At 43.1% G+C, this 26,393-nt stretch overlaps 1 protein-coding gene across 2 annotated transcripts in view; it reads right to left on the bottom strand.

Annotated features, from left to right (window-relative positions):
- Positions 1-26,393, bottom strand: part of SLC2A9 (solute carrier family 2 member 9) — a 689,875-nt gene that overhangs the window by 182,200 nt on the left and 481,282 nt on the right. For both annotated transcript variants that reach the window (XM_073610132.1, XM_073610123.1), the window contains exon 11: positions 22,928-23,003. In XM_073610132.1, the coding sequence (XP_073466233.1) occupies positions 22,928-23,003 (76 nt within the window). The remainder of the gene's footprint in view (positions 1-22,927; positions 23,004-26,393) is intronic.

Below are 26,393 nucleotides of genomic sequence, written 5' to 3'. Positions count from 1 at the left end.
CATATCTGCGTACGGTCGGCGGGAAGGGGTTAATGGTAGGTTTATTTTAAAGTGAGAGACAGAACAACAGCAAAAATATCCAGAAAAACTCATTTCATAAAAGTTATAAATTAATTTGCATTTTATTGAGTGAAATAATTATTTAACCCCTATTCAAAACATGACTTAGCACTTGGTGGCAAAACCCTTGTTGGCGCTCACAGTGGTCAGATGTTTCTTGTAGTTGGCCACCAGGTTTGCACACATCTCAGGAGGAATTTAGTCCCACTCCTCTTTGGAGATCCTCTCCAAGTCATTAAGTTTTTGAGTCTGACATTTAGTAACTCGAACCTTCAGCTCCCTCCACATATTTTCTATGGTATTAAGGTCTGGAGACTAACTAGGCCACTCCAGCACCTTAATGTGTATACATGCTGGAATACATATCCACGACCCATTTTAAATGCCCTGGCTGAGGGAAGGAAGTTCTCAGCCAAGATTTGACGGTACATGGCCCTGTTCATCGTCCCTTTGATGCAGTGAAGTTGTCCTGTCCCCTTATCAGAAAAACACCCCCAAAGCATAATGTTTCCACCTCCATGTTTGATGGTGGGGATGGTATTCTTGGGGTCATAGGCAGCATTCCTTGTCCTCCATAAATGGCGAGTTGAGTCGATACCAAAGAGCTTGATTTTGGTCTCATCTAACCACAACACTTTCACCCAGTTCTCCTCTGAATCGTTCAGATGTTCATTAGTAAATGTCAGACTGGCTTGTACATGTGTTTTTTTTAGCAGGGGGACCTTGCAGGTGCTGCATGATTTCAGTCCTTCACGACTCAGTGTGTTACCAATTGTTTTCTTGGTAACTATGGTCCCAGCTGCCTTGAGATTATTGACAAAATTTTCCCGTGTAGTTCTGGGCTGTTTCCTCACCATTCTCATGGCCACTGAAACGCTACGAGGTGAGATCTTGCATGGAGCCCCAGACCAAGGGCGATTGACAGTTATTTTGTGTTTCTTCAAATTGCGAATAATCGCACCAACTGTTGTCACCCTCTCTCTAAACTGCTTGCCAATGGTCTTGTAGTCCATTCTAGCCTTGTGTAGGTCTCAATCTTGTTCCTGACATCCTTTGACAGCTCTTTGGTCTTGGTGGAGAGATTGGATTGATTGATTACTTCTTTGGACAGGTGTCTTTTCTATAGGTAACAAGCTGAGATTAGGAGCACTCCCTTTAAGGGAGTGCTCCTAATCTCAGCTTGTTACCTATAGAGAAGACACCTGGGAGCCATAAATCTTGCTGACTGAGGGGATCAAATACTTATTTCACTCATTAAAATGCAAATCAATTTATAACTTATTTGAAATGCATTTTTCTGGATATTTTTGTTGTTATTCTGTCTTTCATTGTTAAAATAAATCTACCATTAAAATTATAGACTGATCATTTCTTTGCAAGTGGGCAAACGTAAAAAATCAGCAGGGGATCAAATACTTTTTTCTCTCACTGTACATTTGGGACCAGTCCACATATGAAAAGATTATATTCGGCATGGAATACGGCATTGATGTTCTCTGGAGACCTTTCCATGCTGAATATAGTCTGTTTATATGTGAAACTACTTTTTAATAAAAATTATTTTATAAAAATGCTACACTATGAGGATTATTTTCACTGTATATCGTTACTGCTAACCGGAGGAGGGGAGGGTGTATAGTGATCCACTGTGAAGATCTACTTTCTTCCAAATGCTGTTAGATCTGTATGGTCTTTATGTGAGGAGAGCCGCTAGAGCACACAGTGTGGACATATGATTTGGGGAATGCAAGCACTGAAAGGACTATATATTGCTACTTAATTGATGAACTTTATTTATTTTTTACAAAATGCTTTTATTTATCAATTTGCTTTTTTGCACAATTTTTGAATTTATTGCAGCACTGGTAATTTGGATTCACTGCCCAGTAGGGTTATTTTATAATTACATCCGTTGATGCCTCATACATTTGCTATTTGCACATTTTTGAACTATTTGCAGCACTGGTGATTTGGGATCCATTACCAAGTAGAGTTATTTGTAAAAAGTATTTATTTATTCCGGAGTTTATTATTTTCCAATATTTTTTATACATCTACCCATTTGTGATTCAGAGGTAAAACCACATTTATTCACTGTATCCATTTGAATTGAATTTATGATATACTGACACATTTGGACATAATCACAATTTTATCTTTAGCTTATGTTTATTGAGCACAATTTATAATATATACTGTATATCACACAAGTAAAGCACCACATTAAAATTATACAATCATTGTTGATATTTTGAAATATATTAGGAGGAAAGATGATGGAACTTTTATATCATCCGGTATATATAGGAATAATTAACCACAATTGGATACAATCATAAGTCTATTAATTCTCATTGCGCACTATTTATATTAAAGCAAAGTGCCACATTTTAACCATAACACCTCTAATAGAGTGATATTGGCATCTATGCAGGACTTCTGTTCTTAATACAGTTCAGGGAAGAAAACTTTTGTGAAAGGTTTTCCACTAAAGGTGCCATTTAAAGCTGTGGGTTTTGTGTATCTTTAAGCAAGATGATTGCTAAGGAGTTTGACTATTTTGGAAGGATTTGCTGTCTATGTACCATCACAGGGAGATGGTATTGAAGGATTAGGAAGCAGGTAAAGTTTCCGGGCAAGCAGAGAGCAAGGCTTTTTGGCTTGAGCAAAAAATAATTGTTTCTTCCAACAGAGTAATATCTTGCTTTTAAACTAAGAAGTAAATCAAGTTCCATTTGATCAGGTTCCACCTATTTATAAAGGGCTCTGGAGGGGGTCTGTTTTCAGGCCTTCTGTAGGCCAAAAACATTGAGTTAACAATGCTGCAATTTTAGCATCCTGTTGCATTTCACAAGCAGGGACCAGGTCGATGAGGTGATCCCTTAATGTGGTTTTACGGACCTCCCATAGAGTGAAGGGTGAAGATACTGAGTGTGTGTTCCAAAAATGTTTGAATAGTCTTATGGATTTTCAGTTGAGTATCATGGGTAGAGAGGGGGGCAGAGTAAGAGAGGAACATTCAAGGCTGATCAGACCATGGAGAAGAGAGGATTTAGGCCCTGAAAAGGCAAGGAGGAGTTGGCAATACGTGAGGAAGTGGTTGATACAAGAAAAAGCATTGTACGGATTAGAGAGGTGGGTGAAATCAAGGAGTGATTAAATTATCACCATATTATTTTGATTGCTGTCATGTATCAAAGTGATCAAGACTTTGGGCTGGAATTGTTTTTTTTTTAAGGTGTATGTGGTGGTGGTGGTGGTGGTGGTGGGGGGGGGTAAAAGTGCCACCAACCACCAAAGATTGTGTTTTTTTTTTTTGTAAAAGATGGAAGGTGGTTTAAGGTGCCACTGACCAGCAATGATTGTGGAATAAAATGAAAGGTGAATGGGCGGCACAGTGGTGTAGTGGGTAGCACTCTCGCCTAGCAGTAAGAAGGGTCACTGGTTCGAATCCCAACCACGACACTACCTGCCTGGAGTTTGCATGTTCTCCCTGTGCCTGCGTGGGTTTACTCCGGGTACTCCGGTTTCCTCCCACACTCCAAAAACATGCTGGTAGGTTAATTGCCTCCTGTCTAAATTGTCCCTAGTATGTATGAATGTGAGTTAGGGACCTTAGATTGTAAGCTCCTTGAGGGTAGGGACTGATGTGAATGTACAATATATATGTAAAGCGCTGCGTAAATTGACGGCGCTATAGAAGTACCTGAAATAAATAAATAAATGTAAGCCAGCTACAATTTGTGGTCTCTGTGTGTATGTATATTTTCCTATATAGTAAAAACACCAGTGGTTATTAAATATCACCAAAATAAAGTTCTATCTGTCTCAATAAATTATATAAAATTCATTTGGGTACAACGTTTTATGACCAAGTAATTGTCAAATTATCACAGCACTGAAAACTGAAAAATGACCTGGTAATGAAGGGATATATCCAGGCTAACACTCAAGACGTTAATGTAGATCCTAAATCCTCACTGTAGCAGAAGCCTAGCGTGGTCAAGAACACACCCACTGCCTGCTTATTGGACAATAAAAGATCTTGAGGATTCAGGATATTTAGAATCTCAACTCTGCTCACTCCGCCCTCTCCTGTTCACTCTTAGCACATATGCACTTCAGCAGATCATGATTGGTCGCAAGTAATACTGATGCGTAAGGAATTACAGTAGAATAACACCAAGACACCATTAACAAAATAATCTTTTTTTTAACTTTTGCAATCTTGCAAAAGCTTTTCTAGATTATGCCTACACAAAACTTTTTAATGTATCTGTAAATCCATCAAAATATATATAAAAAAGATGTTAGGATGGTGTACTCTTCATTCCAAGCAGGAAATCGCATAGAAATAAATAAAAAGAAAATACAAAAATCAATCCAGCAAGGGAGTCTGGGGATACTTATTGACTCAAGACAGCAACACGAGAGTTCCATTACTTGAATAAAAATGAACATCTCAGAGATAACCAAACTCTTGTTCCAAATATCCAGTCAAACTACATTTCAGTGCATGATATAATAGTTGTATTTATCTGGACAGCTTCTTTCAAGAATAAAGGTTTTGCACATTTTGTTCAACATATTTTTAAAACATAGGCCTCCAAGTGCATGCAGACCCCAACAATGAGCATCTCTTATTTGGTTCTTTACAGTCTGTTAAATATACAGTTAAAAATGATTTGTTATCTGTTTAAAAATACCTGTTGGTCGTGCCTGAAGTCTTGTGAACAGACTCTTATCAATTACATTGCTCTCTGTGGAAGTCTACAGAACCTTTCTATGCTATGGACAAGTAGAGAGTGGTGGGGTTCTGTGGGCCTATTTTTTGTTGTTGTCCTGATACCGAGTGATCAGGAGTGCCAGTGAGTGCTGTCACACTGGGACTTGAATTGTATTACTTACAGAGTCACCAAGTAAAAATAAAGAGGATAAAAAGAAATCTAATGCAGCCACCACAACTAAGGACGGGTAATCAGCAAAATAAAAAAAAAAAATTAAAAATTTTAAAAAAAGTTTTAAAAGGAGAACTCAACTTTTGTAAAGAAAAAAAAAGCAAAAAGCAAAACAAAAAGCAATATAGCAAATAGAATAATAGCATTTCCTTAATTTAATGCCATAAACAAATTACCTTTCCATTTCATTCAAAAACAAAAACGTGTTCAAAAAATTAAATGCAATATGGAAACCTGGATGCATTCTGTACACTGCTGGTGTACGGAACACCCCCCAGAAATTCATTTTCCTGTTCATACGATCGGCTCACTGATTTTCCCATAAATCTGCACTAGGTTACATGTAACATTTTAGGCATCCCCCGCAATGAGAATCGTATTTTTGGTACAATACTTCCTAAGGGTAGGTTTAACCTACCTGCAGAGAAAAACGTCCCCCCCACCCCCCCCATTCAGAAATCAGTCTGTAAGTGAGACAAACAGATGTTTTTATTAGCTAGAAATCTGTAACAACATTTGGTAGAACCCTTGCAATGTATATATATCACTGAGAGGGGGATGTGTTTTTTTCTCAACAATAGTTGCACATTAAACTTAATTCCCTTTTTTTCTTTTTTGCTTCAGAAATCTTACATAATTGGAGACTGAATCCACCCCCTTTTCCTGAGCATAAGTGTGACAGAGGAAGCGCAGGGGATGTTAGCTTCCATTCCATCAGGACATGTCCCCCAGTGCTGCGCCTCTATAATAACACTGCAGAGTGAACATGCAGCAGAGGCATCCCCCTAGATGTGCACGCTTTATCCCAGCAGTGCCCACTAGAGGTTATAACATTTATTACAGAGGTATTTATAGTACAACACTGAAAACTTACATAGCGTGGAGACGGAGAGTGGGGAAACCAGAGGCCGGGCGCCCTAGGCAGCAGTGCACCCTAGGCGGCCGCCTAGTTTGCCTAGTGGTAGCACCGGCCGTGACCTTAGGAATAGTAATTCAGAGACTCTCTGTGCTCCTCTAGCTCTAACAGTATCTGTGGTTTAACACTTTAAAGGATTGTGTAAATACATAATTATACCCCCTCCCTTTCCAAGGAAGCTGAAGAGCTCAATGCACTGGCACCTGATGCTAGGTTGCATCAGATACCAGTGCTTTAAAAGGGATACTCCTTTTTTGTGGCAGCCCTCTTAAAGTTGTTCTGAAGTCAAAAGTTTTTCTTTACCCTAATGCGTTCTCTGCATTATAGTAAAAAAAGTTCAATAGAAGCTCCCCCCAGCCCCCTCTTAAACACTTACCCGAGCCCCTTCAGCCCATTCTGCTGCAGCTCCTCTCTTCTTCTATTCACTGGTGGCTCTGACAGCCAATGGCTCCTGTCCTGCTGCTGTCAGCCAAATTCAGTGAGGAGGGAGTGCTGCTGTATTGTGTGTGTCTTGGGGGGCATTTAGAGAAGAAACAGAGTGAAGAGCTTTGGTGGGGAAGCAGAAGAAGTAAGGGGCCTCTCTGTGCAATATCCCTGCACACAGCAGGTAAGTATAACCTTTTTATTTTCTAAAAAAAAAAATTAGCCTTTACAATTACTTTCATGCACTCCCCTATGCTGAAGGGCATGTGCATCAATACCACTCTCCACTGCTATGAGGATACAAGCCTGCATGCCTCTTAGAGAAAAAAGGAGGACCGCATTGCTTTTTTTTTTGTATACATTTGTGGACATTTAAAGTGTTACTAATCCCAGGACCCTGCATTCACTATATCTGGTCTCCCACAGTGCACAGAACATGGAAATGCAATTATTTTTGTAAATATAAACCGCAAAATACCTTTTCTCATCAGCAGTATATAGCAGTCTTGTGACTTCTATCAGTGTCTGGTTAAAGCTTATAGGAGGAGTTTTTAGTCTTGTGTATAAAGTATAGGTGTTAATATTGCGCTGTCATAAGCAGCTAGCACAAACAAGTGATCTAAACCTGTAAATAATATAGTGTAATAATATAGTGTAATAATATAGCGTATCCCTCTCCTCTTCCACTGCACACAGCTTTTGTATTGCCGACTCAGTCTAGGAGCAGGGGAGACAGTGGGATTCCAGGAGAAGCAAGAGCTGAAGGACACCTACACCTCCAAGCATTTTGTGCCTCTTATCAATTTGGAATCGGTCAAGATGATTTTTGCCTGAAGACCTGTTAAAGAGGATAAGGAAGAACATACTTGGCTAAGGCATACAAAAAGCATTCGGGTCACCTTGATAAGTGCCTTTCACATTAGATATCTTCAAGGATCCTCACCTTTACAAGCCTGATTGACACAGTGGGTGTACACCCATCTGTGTCCAATCGTTCTGGTAAGCCCCCCTCTAAGATCGGTGGTGGATCTTCTATCAACACTATACTACGTCTCTACACTTCCTGGTGTTATATATTTATTTCTAGGATCTCTTCACTGACTCATTTTCTGAACACTAACTAATAGTGTGTCACAAAATATTTTTCGAGTATTTTGGTCACAATGTATATCACTTAGTATGCCTACCATTAGGATATTGCATACCTATTGAATTTATGTACTAACATTGTATGATATGAACTAATGTCATTCATTACCCATTTCACTTTCTAGCGCTGCACTTCCTTTTACACTATATTATTTACAGGAGTTTTCAGTCTTCCCTAATTGTCCTATGAGGCTACAGGACCCCTGACCCTCTGTCTGGACAGTGCTGATTGGCCCTGTGCTGATCACATGCACTCTCTCAAGAAAAAGAAAAAACTCTCTAGCAACACACTTCAAACTGAGCATGTGCAGCTTGTCCCCTAGCCTCTGTACCAGGGGAGTTGCTAGGTCTGCAAAAGATCTGGGGCTAGAGCCCATAGCAGCTCCTTTTTGCATGCCCGCGGGGGGGGGGGGGGGGGGGAATTGGGGGTACCAGTGGTAAGCAATTTTTCACGGGTGATGCCTGGTGTTGGCGCTTCAATCATAATGGTTGATATGGTGTCAGGGTGACAGTGCATTATTTCTATTGTTACATTCTAATATATAATGAAGTGGTTCAACTCACCATACTGCCACCAGATGCAGCATGTCACTTGCCACCGTCACCTGCCACTAGATGTGGATTGTCACTTGCCATGTTGCCTGCCACCAGTGATGAATTGTCACTTGCCACTTTCACCTGGCAGCAGATGTGGATTGTCACTTTCTACGTCTCCTACCACCATTTGGAGATTGTCACTAGCCACATCTGTTGCCACCATTTGCAGATTGTCACTTGCCACGTCACCGGCCACTAGATGTGGGTTGTCCATTTAGTGAGAGCAGGAGAGCGGTGATGCGGGGCGGGCAGTAAGAGATGATGTCACCTTGCTGCTTCCCACCGCACCTCCGACATTGAAGCAAGGGGGTCTGGCTGCAAAGTGGAGCTCCATGATGACCATGCTGTGAGGGCAGAAGAGCGCAGATTTGAGGCCCGGCTATGAAGAGCTCACTTCTTTCCTCTCCTCCGCCTCTCTCATGCAGCCAGCCCGCCTGCCGCAGCAGCCGCAACCCACTGGTTAGGCAGGGACCCTGCGGCAAGAGACTCGGGGCTATGGGCCCCAGATTCGGGGCTATAGCCCCAATAGCCACCCCCTAGCAACGCCCCTGCTCTGTACTATCAGGAGATGGATTGGCGACAGTGGAAGAAGGGGGGATCAGAGAAGACAGCCTTTTTACACAATGCAGAGAATTAACCCCTTGGGTTCCACAGTGAGTATAACAAGCATATTTTACTGCATACCAAAACTGATTTTACTGGTGTGGGTTTAGTAACACTTTAATGACACGCATTCACTGCTGCTTTACTTTAAAATATAATATTTACTAAAATTTGGATGGTTAAACACTCCCAGGTACTATAAATTCATGGTAAATGCACTTGGATTCTTTAGGACCACTCAAATATAAGCCCCAACATAGAAATGAAGCAGTACATTTTACATTATTATTTATATATATAGGTGCTAAGTTTCATAAACCTGTGAAAAGCATTATATCTGTAATTGGAGCACACAATGTTCTAACCAAATTGTCAGTATTTTTATTGCGGTAAAATGAATAGTTTGGGTTGTTTTAAACATTTTAGCTATAAATTCCTGGCATCAAAAGCAGAGTTTATTGTCAGCCCCCTCACTTGTAGGAATTAATTTATTCTGGACTCGCAGCGTACCTGAGAATCAGCAGATGTTCCAGACTTTTTATGCAGCTTCATTTCATCGAAAAGGTTGCAGAGAATTTGTATCGCTATTTACAGGGACAGCTGGTGTCTAATGTTCTAACAGTAATATCTAATTCCATTATGAGAAAACTGAAGCATATGCAGGTGTTGCTATATTAATCATTTAATCAGTTGCCTGCCAGATCTCCATGTGTATGGACAGACAAGAGGAGTCGAATATTTACAAGGACTTTGGTATGTCGAGGCATGGATGTGTTCAGATCCTACAGCGCCCCGTTCCTTCAATTCCATTAAATCCTCATCTAAAGACTGGCAGAATCCACACTAAAGCTCAGTTCACACTGGTGCAATGCGAGAACCCGTGCGAATCCAGCATGGCACCCGACTCACAGGCAGTTCACACTGCCCTATGCGAACCACTGCGGGTGTCAATACAAAGTTAATGACATAAATGATTGCTTTTGGCTTTAAAGTGGAGCTCCAGTCTCTGAAGTGTAAATTATAAGTCAGCATGCTACAAAAAGTGTAGCTGCTGATTTTTAATAAACAGCCACTCACCTTCCCATGATCCAGCGATCTACTCACTCCAGTCGTGTTTTCCCTGTGTCCTCCCTCGGTGGCGCCGGTGTCTTGTCGAGAAAGTTCCCCCGGCGGATAAGGACCCCCCTGTACTGCGCATGAGCTGCGCTTGCGCAGTACGAACGCCTACGGAGCGGCCGAAAGTCTCCGAAGTTGAACAGCTGATCGTCAGCTCTACACGGCGCCTGCGCACTCCAGGTTCAAGCCCCACCATCCAAGTGGACATAAGAGTTAGAATAAAAATGCAGAAGCATGGCGAGCGAAGCGGGCCTGCGAGGGGCCCTGTTACAGGCGCCGTGTACAGCTGACTCACAGGTGTTCAGCTTCAGCTATTTTTGGCGGCTCGTACTGGGCAAGCGCTGCGCCTGCGCAGTACAGGGGAGTCCTTATCCTCCGGGGGGAACTTTCTCGGCATCTTTACTAAGGGCACCCAGCTGTGACAGCTTGCAGCTTCACAGTTGGGTGCCCACTGCACATGCGTGAGCAGCGCTAAGCTCTGTGACTGGACCTATCATGTGTCCCAAAAGACTTCAGGAGGGAGGGGGGGGGGGGGGGGAGAACTTCCGCTTCTGACCAACCAAGGCAATCAAAGTGGGAGTGGGTATCTGTCAAAATCAATTACACCCCCCTCCTAAAAGCTCCATTTCACAAACAGGAGCTGGAGAGGAGGCCTTAAAGTGGAACTGCCCCTTTTGGGCGGAGCTTCGCTGTAACACTTCTTTAAATGTGGGTTAGCAAAACTTGCTAAAACAGGGAATAAAGCTATATTGTGAATTCAGCCCTTAGAGGAAACTACAATATAAGCGAGGTGTGCTCTCCTTGAACTCATTCAGCTTTGAGTGTAAGTTGATCTCCTGCTAATCAGATCTGTTAACAACCCTGGCTATTCACAGCATAGCAGTAAATTTGACTGGCTCAAAATGTAAAGTGCATAGCTCCCAACTGTGCCTGATTTCGAGGGACTGTCCCTGATTTGGAACAATTTCCCTCTTTCCTTGTCATTTGTCCCTCATTTTGGTCTGATCTATATAGTTGTATATAAAATACACAATTTATCTTTTAAAAACTGTTGCCCAGTGCTAAACCTTTTATCCGATTTCTAAATTGTTGCATTTGTAAATTACAGAAGCCAATATAAAGGAATAGTAGTGGTAAAAAAATGAATTAACCTTTTTTGCATAATTTTCCATTAAGGGGGCGTGGTAGGGGTGTGTCCTATGAGCACATAGTCTTGCTTATAGTTCCCATCTCAGAAAGTTGGCAGGTATGAAAGTGTAACTTAGAGCTCCTTGTGATTGTAAATGTTTTTTTTTTAACATTACACACATGTTATACTCACCTGCTCTGTGCAATGGTTCTGCAGAGAGTGGCCTTAAACCTCTTCTTCTGGGGTCCCCCAAGGCCACTCCTGGTCCTGTTCTTTGTATGCCCCCATAGGAAGCTGCACTCATGTGTGCTTGATCTGATACACATAGGGGTTTATTTACTAACGGAAAATCCACTTTGCACTGCAAGTGCATTTGGAAGTGCAGTCGCTGTAGATCTGAGGGGGTCATGCAAGGAAAATAAAAAAAAACAGCATTTTTGCTTGTACATGATTGGATGATAAAATCAGCAGAGCTTCCCCTTATTTCAGATCTTCCCCCTTAGATCTAAAGCGACTGCACTTCTAAGTGCACTTGTAGTACAAAGTGGATTTGCCTTTAGTAAATCAACCCCACAGTGTGACTCAGCCCTGCCCCCTCACTCCCTCCTCACAGGATTTGTTTGACAGCAGCAGGAGCCAATGGCTCTCACTCAGTCCAGTGAGGAAAGAGAGAGAGACTAGCGCTGCTGCTGCTCTCAGGCACAGTGCTGGATCGAGATGAGGCTCGGGTAAGTATTTAAGGTGCAGGGGGATCTGAACATAGAAGATTTTTTATCTTAATGCAGAGAACGCATTCAGGTTAAAAAAAAAAAAAAAAAAAACTTAAACCTTTACAACCACTTTTTGGTTTATTTGTCTAAACATTAACTAACATACTATTTGACTTGACATTTATTTGATTAAAATGAAAAAAGAAATGAAATATATCTATGGATAGATGTATAGTTTTATGATATGAGTCATTCATTTCATGCAGCAAAGTTGAAGTACAGTATATCTCAATTACCTTAGCCCAGAAATGATATCATCAGAGATATTAATGGATAGAACGATTGCTCATCCTGAATATCCCATTGGAATATTTTTTTTTAGCAGCCCAGCTACCGACAAGCATGCCTCATAAAAAACAATTCTACTGGGTTTTCATCATCTATCATTTAAAAGAGAGCCAAAAATATGGTCTGTACAAATGTTTTATTCACCCCATTTTTCACAGATTCTACAAGGAAGTTATTTTTGAAAGCATGAGATGCGTAACCCTGTGAAGGATGGCGCACATGGGGCAGAGCCCATCTGGTATACAGGTTTAGATAAATGCTGGGACTGCCATTGCTGACTTTTTTCGTACATGATAGTGGACTCACTATTAGGCTTAATATTTGGCTTTAATATTTTGAGACACCGACCTGTAACAAGTATGCAGATCAGGAAAGTCAAGGTAAAGTCAGAAAGTTTCCTTTAACCACTTCCAGACCAGCCGCCACAGTTTTACTGCGGCAGGTTGGCTCGGCTGGGCAAATTGACGTTACCTTACGTCGCTTTTCCTTTTGGCCACTAGGGGCGCCCTCGTGCCCGGACGAATGCGAGTGCCTGGCGGGCGCGATGACCGCCGGGCAACCGCAATCGCTCGTGACAGAGCGAGAACCAGGATCTGTGTGTGTAAACACACAAATCCCGGTTCTTTCAGGGGAGTAGAGACAGATCGTGTGTCCATACTAAGTATGAGCACCGATCTCTCTCCTCCCCTAGTCAGTCCCATCCGCCCTACAGTTAGAACACACACTAGGGAACACAGTTAACCCCTTGATCTCCCCTTAGTGTTAATCCCTTCCCTACCAGTGACATTTACACAGTAATCAGTGCATTTTTATAGCACTGATTGCTGTATAATTGTCAATAGTCCCAAAAATGTGTCAAAGTGTCCAATTTGTCCGCTGCAATATTGCAGTCCTGATAAAAGTCGCAGATTGCTGCCATTACTAGTAAAAAAATAATAATAACAAAAATGCCATAAGTCTATCCCCTATTTTGTAGACGCTATAACTTTTGCGCAAACCAATCAATATACGATTATTGTTATTTTTTTTACCATGAATATGTAGAAAAATACATATCGGCCTAAACTGAGGAAAAAAAAATATTTTTTTTTAAATGTCGGATATTTATTATAGCAAAAAGTAAAAGATATTGTGTTTTTTTCAAAATTGTCGCTCTTCTTTTGTTTATATTGCAAAAAATAAAATCCGCAGAGGTGATCAAATACCACCAAAAGAAAGCTCTATTTGTGGAAAATAAAGGACGTCAATTTTGTTTGGGTACATCGGCGCACGACCGCGCAATTTTCAGTTAAAGCGACGCAGTGCCGTATCGCAAAAAATGGCCTGGTCATTGAGCAGCCAAATCTTCCGGGGCTGGTTAAAGGACAGCTTCTTTTTAAAACCCCGCCCCCCCCCCCCCATCCACATCTGTGAGCCACACACCTAAATATTCTGTGATTAAAGGTGGTTGTAAACATTCAATTTTTAATTTTTTATACATGCCTATACTTACCTGCTCTGTGCAATGGTTTTGCACAGAGCAGCCCGATCCTTTTCTTCTGTGGTCTCCCACCAATGGCTCCTGCTGCTATCAATTTTTTTTAATAAGGAGAGTGATAGCGGTTGGCAGGGGCGGCCCATCCATTAAGAGAGCACAGGCGACGGACCCTCCCTTTCAGGACACCGGCGAATGGATTCCAGTGCATGGGGGCTGTTTTTTTTTAAGCACCAATTAGAGCCAGAGGCTCTAATAGGCTTCAATATAGGGTGGGCTCGGGTGCAGGAGAGTGCACTCCGATCCCACCCAGGTGTGTTACAACAGCGAATGAATCATCGCTGTTGTAACACTGATCCTTCTCCTGGCCAATCAGGAAACTGGTTTTGACACTGGTCATCTGATTGGCTGAAAGGACAGGTGATCCTATTGGATGCCTAAGAAGGGGAGGAGCCGCTGCACCACGTTGCCTGCTGCATGCCAGCCGCCATCAATGGGGTAAGTGCCAGACTGACTGGAAAACAGCGGGGGGGGTGGGGGTGGGGTGCCACTCAGGGAGTGGGTGCCGCTCGGGGGGGGGTTGATGGGTGGTTGTTTGGTGCCCCCCCCAAAAAAAACACCAGCCGCTGCTGGCGAATGGAGCCGCTGAGCTCGGGCTCAGGTAAGAAAAAGGGGGCAGTCTGGGGCGGAGCTGTAGCACAGAAGCTTGTTCCAGCAAGAGATGCAATAAAGGTTTGCAGCTTTACGTATGTACATGCTAGCGTTACGGAAATCTATGGCTTGGTCACAAGGTACGGGGTGGAAAGAGTTAATGAACATGCTATGTGCTCAGCAGGACCCCATTCTGTTACTGGGAGTCTGGTAACTGAGGTACGCTGGACTGGTGGAGTGGGCCCAGGTATAGCACGTCCTTTCTAATGCAAAACATTCAAGCACTGTGTGTAGCAACATGGGACAAACCACCTGTCAGAGGAACTCTGCATTGCAAAACTACACAGTAAAGCTCATCTCTAAGTCGTGGAACTGCTTAATGTTCCTTAATGTCCGATTTTTCACATGACCGCAGTACCCATCTGGTCCCAGGCATTGATGAACACTCTGCGCGCAAAGTGCATGGGTGCAGTAGACCCCGCCCACTGGCTCTAGCTGACTTGCTGCAGATTTGAATGCACACTTTGCAGAGAAAAGAGAGGAGTCTGTACAACTGTGGAAGACTGCAAGAAGGTAAGGTTGGAGTTCAGCTATAACTATAATTTATCTTATATATATATATATATATATCTTCCATATAATGAACATGTAACATAGTTACATTATGAACTTGGGAAAGTTACAACTACAAAGAAAAATATTTTTCCAGTGTCCAATATATTTCCAGAAATGTGTAGTTTTGATTGTTCATTTAGTCTTTAATAAATATTCACATAAAAGGGATAAATACAAAAAGCAAACTGTCTAATTATCCGACATACATACTAAGTAATGTCAGAAATTTTGCAACAAAATAAGGGTTATATATTTATGGTAGGCAATAACACTAACAATCAAAAAGAATTAAAAATAATAGAATAGTTTGTCAGTAAACCACAGGGTTCCGGAGTTTCATATATCAAAAAGCCCTGTGCTTAAAAGGTAAACAATGATTAAACATCACAGCATTGATATGTACACCAGAAGTTCCATTGTGTCATTTTTAAAAGCTAAGTGTCCTGTCATAGGCTGCACAGCCAATAAGTATTAAAGCTGAACATTACCCATAACAACGTAATAAAAAATAATGTTCTTTAGCAAGGAACATACATTCCACATAAATAATTATGCTATCAGAATTAGTGTGTGCTGCAAATTGCCTCCAGCATTGCTCCTGTTTCTTTTATCTGGAGGCAGCCATTTTGCTGAAGTCCTGAGCCCCTGAGCAACAGTAAATCATAAAGTGGAACTTAACCCATCAATTTAACAGTTTAACCACTTGCTTACAGGGCACTTAAACCCCCCTCCTATCCAGACCAATTTTTAGCTTTCAGCGCTAACGCATTTTGAATGACAATTGCGCGGTCATACAATGCTGTACCCAAATGAAATTTTTATCATTTTTTTCCCACGAGTAAAAAAAAAACTGATTACCGATCTTCCTGTTTACATCATGTGATCAGCTGTCATTGGCTGACAGCTGATCACATGGTAAGGGGCTGGGACCGGCCCCTTACTCAGATCGGTGATCAGCTGAGTCTCAGTGACTCGGTGATCACAGCGCGCCCGGCGCGCGCCCTGTAGGGCGCGCGCAGGGAGCGTGCACGGGGGAGGACGTCATATGACGTCCTCCCGGGAATGCAGGTCCGCGCTGTGGCCGTCATTCGGCCATAGCGCGGATGTCTAGTGGTTAAAAAAACAGTTGCATTCCTGGAAAGCTGGTATTGCTAAATGTCACATTTGCTTGTGTCCTCAACCAAACGGTCAAACCTTCACATAGCTGGAGTCATAATTGATCACATGTGCAGCACTATGGCAGTTGCAGATCAAACAGAAGCAACTTCCTTGACTGTAAAGGATAGGAGGGTTTAATTCTGCTTTAAGGCTGTCAGCAGAACGGCTACAAACCCAGCAGTGCCTGAAAATGTACAGCAATTGAGCATGTGCAGAGCAGGGTGAGACCGTGCATTACTGGATTTTACACATTATAGGCACTTATTTTTTATGATTTAAATAGCTAGACCTGAAAAAAAAAAAGGCCAGCCTGAAGGGATCTAGCAGGACTTAATTTTCTTTCCACTTTAACAAGTAGTCTGTGATGGAGTCAGATACTGACATTTTCCTATAGATGATTTTCTGTTCAAAAAGTAATAAACTAAAGTGATAATGGTATTTATCTTTTTTACAGCTTCTGTTCCACTTTTTTGTTGAATATATTCAATATGTTTTCATTAATATTCTTTACTGATTATTTACAGTTATTGCTGTTTTAATTTTTTTTTAAAGCTGTACAATTGCAGTATATATGATACTTCCCCTTTAAATGCTCCCTGACTATTTTCACTGGCTAAGCATTGCACTGAAAGTATGCCCCCAGCGAGCATGTGTCAGTGCGGACTGCGCCTTATTACAACCTATTAATAATATTACATTGTGCCTTACAAAATATGTTAATCTGTGTCTTAGTCTTCCGAGCTGACTGCTGAACCGTTCACATACAAATAACTCAGGCGGTATTTTAATCTGCAGTATAAAGCCACGACAGAGCCAGTCTAATCCACCGTACTCACTGTCACTGGAAAATCATGGAGCATGGTAACTCTTCATCCGCTGAAGATTAACTCACCAAGCGGAGAGTTCCCTCTGGAATCAAAGCCAGTACACTTTTCCTATAAGTACTGGCCGGTCCTCTATACTTCTTATCGCACAATATATTCTAATTTATGTATGGACTGATGAAGCAACCAATCAACCAGATTTCCTCCTTTAAATTACAAGTTGACTATGTTCACTGTTTTCTATGCATTCTTCATTGACATTTTCTCATTTATAATAATTCACCCCTCTATCCTTTTGCTCATTTTTACTGCTTTCTGTTCCTACACACACTTTTTTTTAACCTGGTTTGTGAATGGGGTCTACTCGTCCTGCACACGGGGGTCACCTTTCATTATGTACATGCTCACTAATGCCAGGACCAGGCAGGGTCATGGTCATGTGAACTGCAAAGTTAAGGAGGAACCCCGACTTAGAAGTGAGTCGTACACCTTGTGCAGCTGTGTAGCAATATGCAGAGTCTTCTAGTGAAACATTCCATCCCAGATCGCTGCATACCTTGTCTTCTGAATGTATCATTTAGAGGGGACACCGTTGAGCTTGTGTCCTGCTCCATCGGTCCAGCTTACCTCACTCCTAAGGACAGAATGGGGTCCCACCACTCACTAAGCGCAGACCTCATGCATGTACTTTATTAACTCCTTCGGCTCACCTGTGCAATGGGGCTAGTCATGGGGTGTTCATACCGCAGGTTCGCTCCCCATTGCTTTTGGGGAACTGACCTTTAGGGAGGGAGTCAGAGCACCGACCCCCTCACTACCAGAGAACCTAACACCCATGCCTGGTACCACTCTTCACTGTCTGGCTGATATTACATTCCCACCAGTTCATTGTTACCCAAAGAACTTGGAATAGATAATTGCACACCGCAATGAGATACCAAACATGAACTTCTTTATGAACAGATATAACCACAGGAATCAAGTGGGTAACACGTTTCACACAGCTTTGTGCTTAATCATAATGATTAAGCACAAAGCTGTGTGAAGCCCGTTAACCACTTTATCCTTTTTGTTCTCGTGTGAATTTATCACGTTTGGTCTCCCAGTGCAGTGTGCGGCTATCTGTTCTGAGCTCTTCTATGTATTGCACTTGTTTGGAGTACCTGCTGCGGGATTAAAGGATATCTAAAAGTATTTTTTTTTTTTAAAAACAAACATGTCATACATACCTCCTCTGTGCAGTTGGTTTTGCACAGAGTGGCCCCAATCCCCCTCTTCTGTGGTCCCTCAGTGGCGCTCCTGGCTCCTCCTCTTCTCAAGTGCCCCGTCAAAGAAACGCTCTCCCTCGGGGCACCCATGCGGACACGCTCCCGTGTGTCTATTGACACATACAGCAGGACTTGGCCCCGCCCCCTGGCTTTCACGTCATTGGATTGACAGCAGTGGGAGCCAATGGCTGCACTGCTATCAATTTATCAAATCAGGACACGAGACACCGACTGGAGCCGGTGTGCTTGTTCCCGGCGCGGGAAAAACAGGGTTCAGGTAAGTAAAACAGGGGTACTGGGGGCTGCTACACTAAAGGAGGTTTTTCACCTAAATGCATAGAATGCATTAAGGTCATAAACCTTAAAGGGTTTACAACTCCTTTAATTTCCCTGTCAAATTTGGAGCGGTGATCCCTCTTCCTGCATTCATAGTTACCCATAACGACTACACACTTCCCACCAACTCCTCTGCTGACTTAACCCTTTGTGGTGGCCTTCCGTTCCTTACTTTTCACCACATTTGTGCTTTACAGGCCCTGTTCTTCTAGAAACACCATGTACGTCCATGTCCCCCTTTTGAAAAAATTCAGACCAGGCACAAATCAGTTAAACAGATTTTACTGGACAACTCAGTATTACAGACCAACAATACAATACAGTTAATTCCTGACTAACTAGACCCAGGCTATCCATAGCAAATTAAGCTAGCTACTCATTGTACTCTTCAAGGTGAATCTTTATGGGCTATATAAAAAATTACACAGTATGCAGACTTCAAACATGTTTTGGCTAATATTAATATATCAATTGTATTACCCGAAACATGTTAGTAGTCTGTATACTGTGTCATTTTATATGTAGCCAGAAAGATTCACCTTGAAGAGTGCACTGAGCGGCCAGCTTAATTTACTATGGATTGTCAGTATTGTGGACTGAATATCCCAGCCAGAGCACTGGTCTCCGGCCCTTGAACCTGGAATACAGCAGTCGAGCTGGGGTATGGTTTTGCTTTCATTACCTAGACCCAGGCTGCCCAGTGCCTGCCTTCCCAAAGGTGAGAGTCCATAAGAGGTAGAGTCCTGGCTCAGGAAGTCTTTCCTAAAGTGCATTCTTTAATGTTGCTAGTGGCTACTTCATCAAGCTTGGCCTCCCGATTCTTCCCATGCAGGCCCCCGGCAGAAAGCCCCCAAACAGAGCTATCCCCCAATTTATTTACTGCTCAGGGTGGAGGGCAGAGCCTAGCAATAGCCAGGAAAATGTAGAGAACGTTTTAACCCTTTCCCACCTAGGCAGCTTGGATAACGAACAATCATTGTGTCTACGTACTTATGGTCAATACCGAAATCTCAGACATGAAATATGAACAAAGCATATCCCTCTATAGTGTGTACTTTTCTCAATTAAGAACGCTTAGCAGTGGTAGAACTACCAGGGTCGCAAAGGTCGCACTTGCGATCAGGCCCTGGTATCCGCAACTGTCTGGGGGCCCCAGCGGGGGTTGCTGGCTGCAGGACTCAGAGCTGAGAGCGTCTCTCTCCTACAGCCCAGAGCCTGCACTGACAGTTCTTCCTCCCTTCTCCGTTGCATGGATGGGAGAGGAGAAAGCCAATTAGCTCCTTCTCCTCCCGCCGCTCTCCCCCTGTGTGCACCGTGAGAAGTGTGAAGCCCAGTAGCTGAATGATTAAGTTCAGCTGCTTAGCTTCATGCATCACACTTCACTCATGGGCACCGATAGACAGCACTGATGGACACTGATAGGGGGCATTGATGAGCACTGATAGGTGGCACTGATGGGCACTGATAGGCAGCATTGAGGAGCAATGATAGGTGGCACTGATAGGCAGCACTGATAAGCGGCACTGATGGGCACTGATAGGTGGCATGGATGAGTGCACCGTGGGAAGTGTGAAGCTCAGTAGCTGAATAATCAAATTCAGCTGCTTAGCTTCACACTTCACTGATGGGCACCGATAGGAAGCACTGATGGACACTGATAGGGGGCATTGATGAGCACTGATAGGTGGCACTGATAGGCGGCACTGATGGGCACTGATAGCAGCATTGAGGAGCACTGATGGGTGGCACTGATAGACATCACTGATGGGCACTGATAGGCGGCATTGATGAGCACTGATAGGTGGCACTGATAGGTGGCACTGATAGGCAGCATTAATGAGCATTGATAGGTGGCACTGATGGGCACTGATAGGCGGCATGGATGAGTACTGATAGGTGGTACTGATAGGCTGCACTGAAGAGCACTGATAGGTGGCATTGATGAGCACTGATAGGTGGCACTGATGGGCGGCACTGATGGGCACTAATGGGCAGCATTGAGGAGCACTGATATGTGGCAATGATAAGCATCCCTCATGGGCACCGATAGGCGGCATTGATGAGCACTGATTGGTGGCACTAATAGGCGGCACTGATGGGCACTAATAGGCAGCATTAATAAGCACTGATAGGTGGCACTGATAGGAAGTACTGATAAGCGGCACTGATGGGCACTGAAAAGCAGCATGGATGAGTACTGATAGGTGGCACTGATAAGCTGCACTGATGAGCACTGATAGGTGGCATTGATGAGCAATGGTAGGCGGCATTTTATAAGCATTGATAGGTGGCACTGATAGGCAGCAATGATGGGCACTGATAGGCGGCATTTATAAACACTGATAGGTGGCACTGATGAGCACTGATAGGCGGCATTGATGAGCACTGATAGGCAGCACTGATGTGCACTAATAGGCACCATTTATAAGCACTGATAGGTGGCACTGATAGGTGGCACTGATATGCAGCACTGATAAGCGACACTGATGAGCACTAATAGGTGGCACTGATGAGCACTGATAGGTGGCATTGATAAGCACTGGTATGTGGCACTGATTGGCAGCACTGATAGGCAGCATTGGTGAGCACTGATAGGTGGCACTGATGGACAGCAGTGATAGGCGGCACTGATGGGCACTGACAGGCTGCATTGATGAGCACTGATAGGCAGCACTGATGGACACTGATAGGCCGCATGGATAGGCTGAACTGATGGGCATTGATGGGGCTCAATTGATAATCGGGGCACTGATGATCAGTGCCCTTATTATCACTGTAAACCATCTGACAGTCTTGCCGGTTAACAGCTCTCCTTTCCTCCCACAGACACAGCGTGGGCAGAAAGGACTGCCGATAACTGGTAAGTCTACTTACACGTAATCAATTGCTTGTACATGATTGGATGATAAAATCAGCAGAGATTCCCCTCATTTCTAAGGCGACTGCACTTCCAAGTGCACTTGTAGCGCAAAGTGGATTTGCCTTTAGTAAATCAACCCCCATTGTGTCATCTATTTTTCATCAAGAATCTTCATGAATAAAAACCTTTAGAGAATTGTCAGCAGAATTTCACTTGCCAGAAAACCATACACTATTACAACCAACTGATAAAATACATCATATTGTCCTATAACCTAAAAAAAGACTCTAGCAATCCCTAATGGATTAAGCAATAAGTCATCAGATGTATTCAATAGCTGATCTTTATTCGCCATTAAATTTTTAATTAACTTCACCGCAGTGACATTTGCTCTTAAAAGTTTGGTCCAAAGAATTTCCAGACGAGGATCTAGCAGACAAACTCCTTGAAGGATTTCCAAAAATTCGTAATCTAATAATACTGTAAGCGAAAACTGGAGGGAAACACAATTCAAACTCCTGCAAAAGCTTTTATGCCATCTTGTGACTGATAAAACAGACCCGTCAGCTTCAACTTGCTCATGGCTTGGCACAATGCACCCCATACTGCTACACACAATGTGCAACTGTTCCGAGATATCTACCATTTGGGACCAAATCCTAATTTATATTCATACTATATCAACGATTCACATCGTCAAGGATCCTATGATATGTCTTTTTGGGTATCTCAACCCTTCCACCTGATCTGGATCATTAAGAACAACGACGATACCACCTTGGATATCAATATGTTTATTGACGACTCGTAGAGCCATACTAAAAACTTGGACATTACCTATTGCTCCCAAAGTAACTATGGTGAAGAAGGAACTGAAATCCTTGATGTATATAGAAAATTTAGACAGGATAACTCAAGCCTTCAACCCTACTAAACGATTTTTCAATAGAGTCCTAACCTCAACCCGGTAGAATACCTTTGGGATGAATTAGAGTGGAGACTGTGAGCCAGGACTTCTCATCCACATCAGTGCCTGACCTCACAAATGCGCTTCTGAAAGAATGGTCAAACATTCCCATAGACACTCTCCTAAACCTTGTGGACAGCCTTCCCAGAAGAGTTGAAGCTGTTATAGCTGCAAAGGGTGGGCCAACTTAATGTTGAACCCTACAGACTAAGACTGGGATGTCATTAAAGTTCATGTGCGTGTAAAGGCAGGCATCCCAATACCATTTAGTGCTGCAGAAACCAGCCTTATCAAGCTACATTTTCACTAACATAAAATCGATCAAATAGGTTTAGCCTTTTTATTGATGGAGCAGATAGCTCAAAAGCAGGAATCTTACAACCAAAGTCTCTGAAACATATTCCAAGCCAGGAAGTAACTGCCGATATCAGTCCAAATTTACATACCAAGTTTGGATATAATAACCTCAATAACATTTTTAAAACACTTTATATTTTGGAACAATGCAATGAAATGTTTTCTTATTGTATTCTGTTTATCTAACCATAAAGTTATTTTCAGCAATTCAAAATAATTTGAATACAAACTTCTTGAGTTCATTTTCCTATACATGTACAATCCCTGTAAAAATTAATGGCATTAGAAAACTTTATGTTTCATTTAGCCTCCTGGCTTCAAGGAATATAAACAGCCTGTATAGTAATGTAATTTAAATAAAACTGTTGCTTATGTCAGCAGTTCCTCAATAATGCAAATGTATCTTACCTGGTCCAATGCAAAATGATGCGATTACACCAAGAATGCACACTATGCTAATGTATGGTACCCATGATGCACGATCCTGTAAATGAAATATCACAGGTTTTATCATATTAGCATTTAGAGAAAGCATGAAGGATAATTACTGAAATTACCAAAGTACTGAAAGTGGACCTGAACTCAAAAAGTGAACATTTGCTATGTTATAGGGAACACGAAATGTTAATTTTGCAAACAATTTGCCAATAAAAATGAGAGTAGAAAGCTTTGGAAGAGCATGTACAAAGATCGTCATATTACAAAATATGAAATTTTTCAACAAAATGTGAACAATTGTGCATTTTATATCAACTAATGTGATTTTGATAAGGAGAACAGTAGTAAAGTAGAAGTCCCTAAATATGTAAAACGTATAATTTGCAGATTAGATAATCTATATTTTGCCTTGAATTTCTCTTGGAAAATAGCAGTGTACTTCCTGCTCTCTCAGAAGATTTGGAGTGAGATTTGGTGATACCACTATTGTGATGCTCAGTGTTTTCCTTGCTGGAGGCTCTGGCATAAGGAAGCAAAGCCCTGCCTCTACCAAGATGGCTGCCTCCACACACACACAGTGCCATATGAGCAGGGCCGATCCTGGGCGGGTGCTCGAGGTACAGCGCACCCGGGTGCCTCAGAGGTGGAGGCGCTGCAGCTCCAGAGTGCTCCCCTCCATCCTCCTCTCCTTGTCTGTGTCCAGAGGCGGAGCGCATGTAGCGGGTGCTGCGGATCCCCATCCTGCTTGCTCTCTCCGCCGGCAACTGACAGGGGCAGATCAGAGGAGGAGAGACTGTGCCACTGCCGCCACTGTTATCAACGGGAAGAGGGCACTCTGTGTTTCCTGCCTAACTCCCCTCCCTCTATCTGTCAGAGGAGGAGAGCGAAGCAGCGGAGATCAGAGCGGCCGTGTCTCTGAGTGGAGAGAGAGCAGCCACGGGCTCTTCTTTCCCCTTCCCTCTCCTCCTGGCACTGCTGTACTAGTGAGCGGTGCTTGCCAGCACAGCCGCCCACTATGTTTCTTCTCCCTCCTTCATAGAAGAGGATTGTGGGACATGTAGTCCCGAGGACTGGCGGCCCCATTGTAACCCGGAAACTGAAGCCCAGCATATCCAGCTGAATGAGAGAGGGACAGAGAGAGCCAGGAACCTGGGAAATCTTTCAGGGAAGTGGACCCGGGACTTCAGGGAGCAAACAGTGCTGAGGGGATGCCATCTGAGAGAGAACCCTGCTGCCCTGCACCACCAGAGGGAAAGCCACATAGCCTAGCGCCATCCCTGGTGAAGAAAGGAACAGAGTCATTACCAGAATCTAGATCTGAGCGCTACCCAGCAGAGTCGCCACAGGCAACCCAGAGTGAGCCGACTTCTAAACAGCTGAATCGTTGTTGCTGTATCGCTGGGTCAGGTGAGAGGGCCAGTCGGCCATTATTTACTGCCATCCATAGGAACTGCAGTCTCTGACCATCGCCTGTAGTATGCCTGCGGTCTCTGACCATCTCCTGTAGTATGTCCACAGTCTCTGACTATCTCCTGTAGTATGTCCGTAGCCTCTGACCATCTCCTGTAGTATGCCTGCAATCTCTGACCAGCTCCTGTAGTATGCCTGCAATCTCTGACCAGCTCCTGTAGTATGCAAGCAGTCTCTGACCATTTCCTGTAGTATGTCCACAGTCTCTGATGGTCTCCTGTACTTTGTCTGCAGTACCTGACCAGCTCCTGTAGTATGCCCGCAGTCTCTGACCAGCTCCTGTAGTATGTCCACAGTCTCTGACGGTCTCATGTACTACAGTGGGGACAGAAAGTATTCAGACCCCCTGAATTTTTTCACTCATTGTTATTTTGCAGCCATTTGCTAAAACCATTTAAGTTCATTTTTTCCTCATTAATGTACACACAGCACTCCATAATGACAGAAAACACAGAATTGTTGACATTTTTGCAGATTTATTAAAAAAGAAAAACTGAAATATCACATGGTCCTAAGTATTCAGACCTTTGATGTGACACTCATATATTTAACTCAGGTGCTGTCCATTTTTTCTGATCATCCTTGAGATGGTTCTACACCTTCATTTGAGTCCAGCTGTGTTTGATTATACTAATTGGACTTGATTAGGAAAGCCACACACCTGTCTATATAAGACCTTACAGCTCACAGTGCATGTCAAATGAGCAAATGAGAATCATGAGGTCAAAGGAACTGTCTGAAGAGCTCAGAGACAGAATTGTGGCAAGGCACAGATCTGGCCAAGGTAACAAAAAAAAAATTCTGCTGCACTTAAGGTTCCTAAGAGCACAGTGGCCTCCATAATCCTTAAATGGAAGACGTTTGGGACGACCAGAACCCTTCCTAGAGCTGGCCGTCCGGACAAGCTGAGCTATTGGAGGAGAAGAGCCTTGGTGAGGTAAAGAAGAACCCAAAGATCACTGTGGCTGAGCTCCAGAGATCCTGTCGGGAGATGGGAGAAAGTTGTAGAAAGTCAACTATCACTGCAGCCCTCCACCAGTCGGGGCTTTATGGCAGAGTGGCCCGACGGAAGCCTCTCCTCAGTGCAAGACACATGAAAGCCCACATGGAGTTTGCTAAAAAACACCTGAAGGACTCCAAGACTGTGAAAAATAAGATTCTCTGGTCTGATGAGACCAAGATAGAACTTTTTGGCCTTAATTCTAAGCGGTATGTGTGGAGAAAAACAGGCACTGCTCCTCACCTGTCCAATACAGTCCCAACAGTGACGCATGGTGGTGGCAGCATCATGCTGTGGGGGTGTTTTTCAGCTGCAGGGACAGGAGGACTGGTTGCAATTGAGGGAAAGATGAATGCGGCCAAGTTCAGGGATATCCTGGACGAAAACCTTCTCCAGAGTCCTTAGGACCTCAGACTGGGTCGAAGGTTTAACTTCCAACAAGACAATGACCCTAAGCACACAGCTAAAATAACGAAGGAGTGGCTTCATAACAAATCCGTGACTGTTCTTGAATGGCCCGGCCAGAGCCCTGACTTAAACCCAATTGAGCATCTCTGGAGAGACCTAAAAATGGCTGTCCACCAACGTTTACCATCCAACCTGACAGAACTGGAGAGGAGCTGCAAGGATGAATGGGAGAGGATCCCCAAATCCACATGTGAAAAACTTACATAGTACATAGTTACATATTAAATATGGTGCTGCGCTAATCCAAAATTAATAAAAGTCGTAATGTGACACTTACAATCACGGTGAGTATAAGACTACCCTTGTGGGGGCGTGGAGTGCATTGAGAGTGAGTTTGCTGATATGTAAAGGAAAGCAAAGTGCAGGGTGCAGTGGGGTGTATATACTTTCTATAGTAATAAATTAATATCCCTTAATCAGCTAGTGCGCAGAAGCTTAAAAATAATACATCCAATATAGTAATTAATACCAATCATACAGTGTGAACCAGTGATAAGC

Source organism: Aquarana catesbeiana, linkage group LG01 (genome assembly GCF_042186555.1).
Source record: "Aquarana catesbeiana isolate 2022-GZ linkage group LG01, ASM4218655v1, whole genome shotgun sequence".
In the NCBI taxonomy this organism is placed as follows: domain Eukaryota; kingdom Metazoa; phylum Chordata; class Amphibia; order Anura; family Ranidae; genus Aquarana; species Aquarana catesbeiana.
Note: the sequence above shows the minus strand (reverse complement) of the source record. Positions and strands in the feature narration are given on the sequence as shown.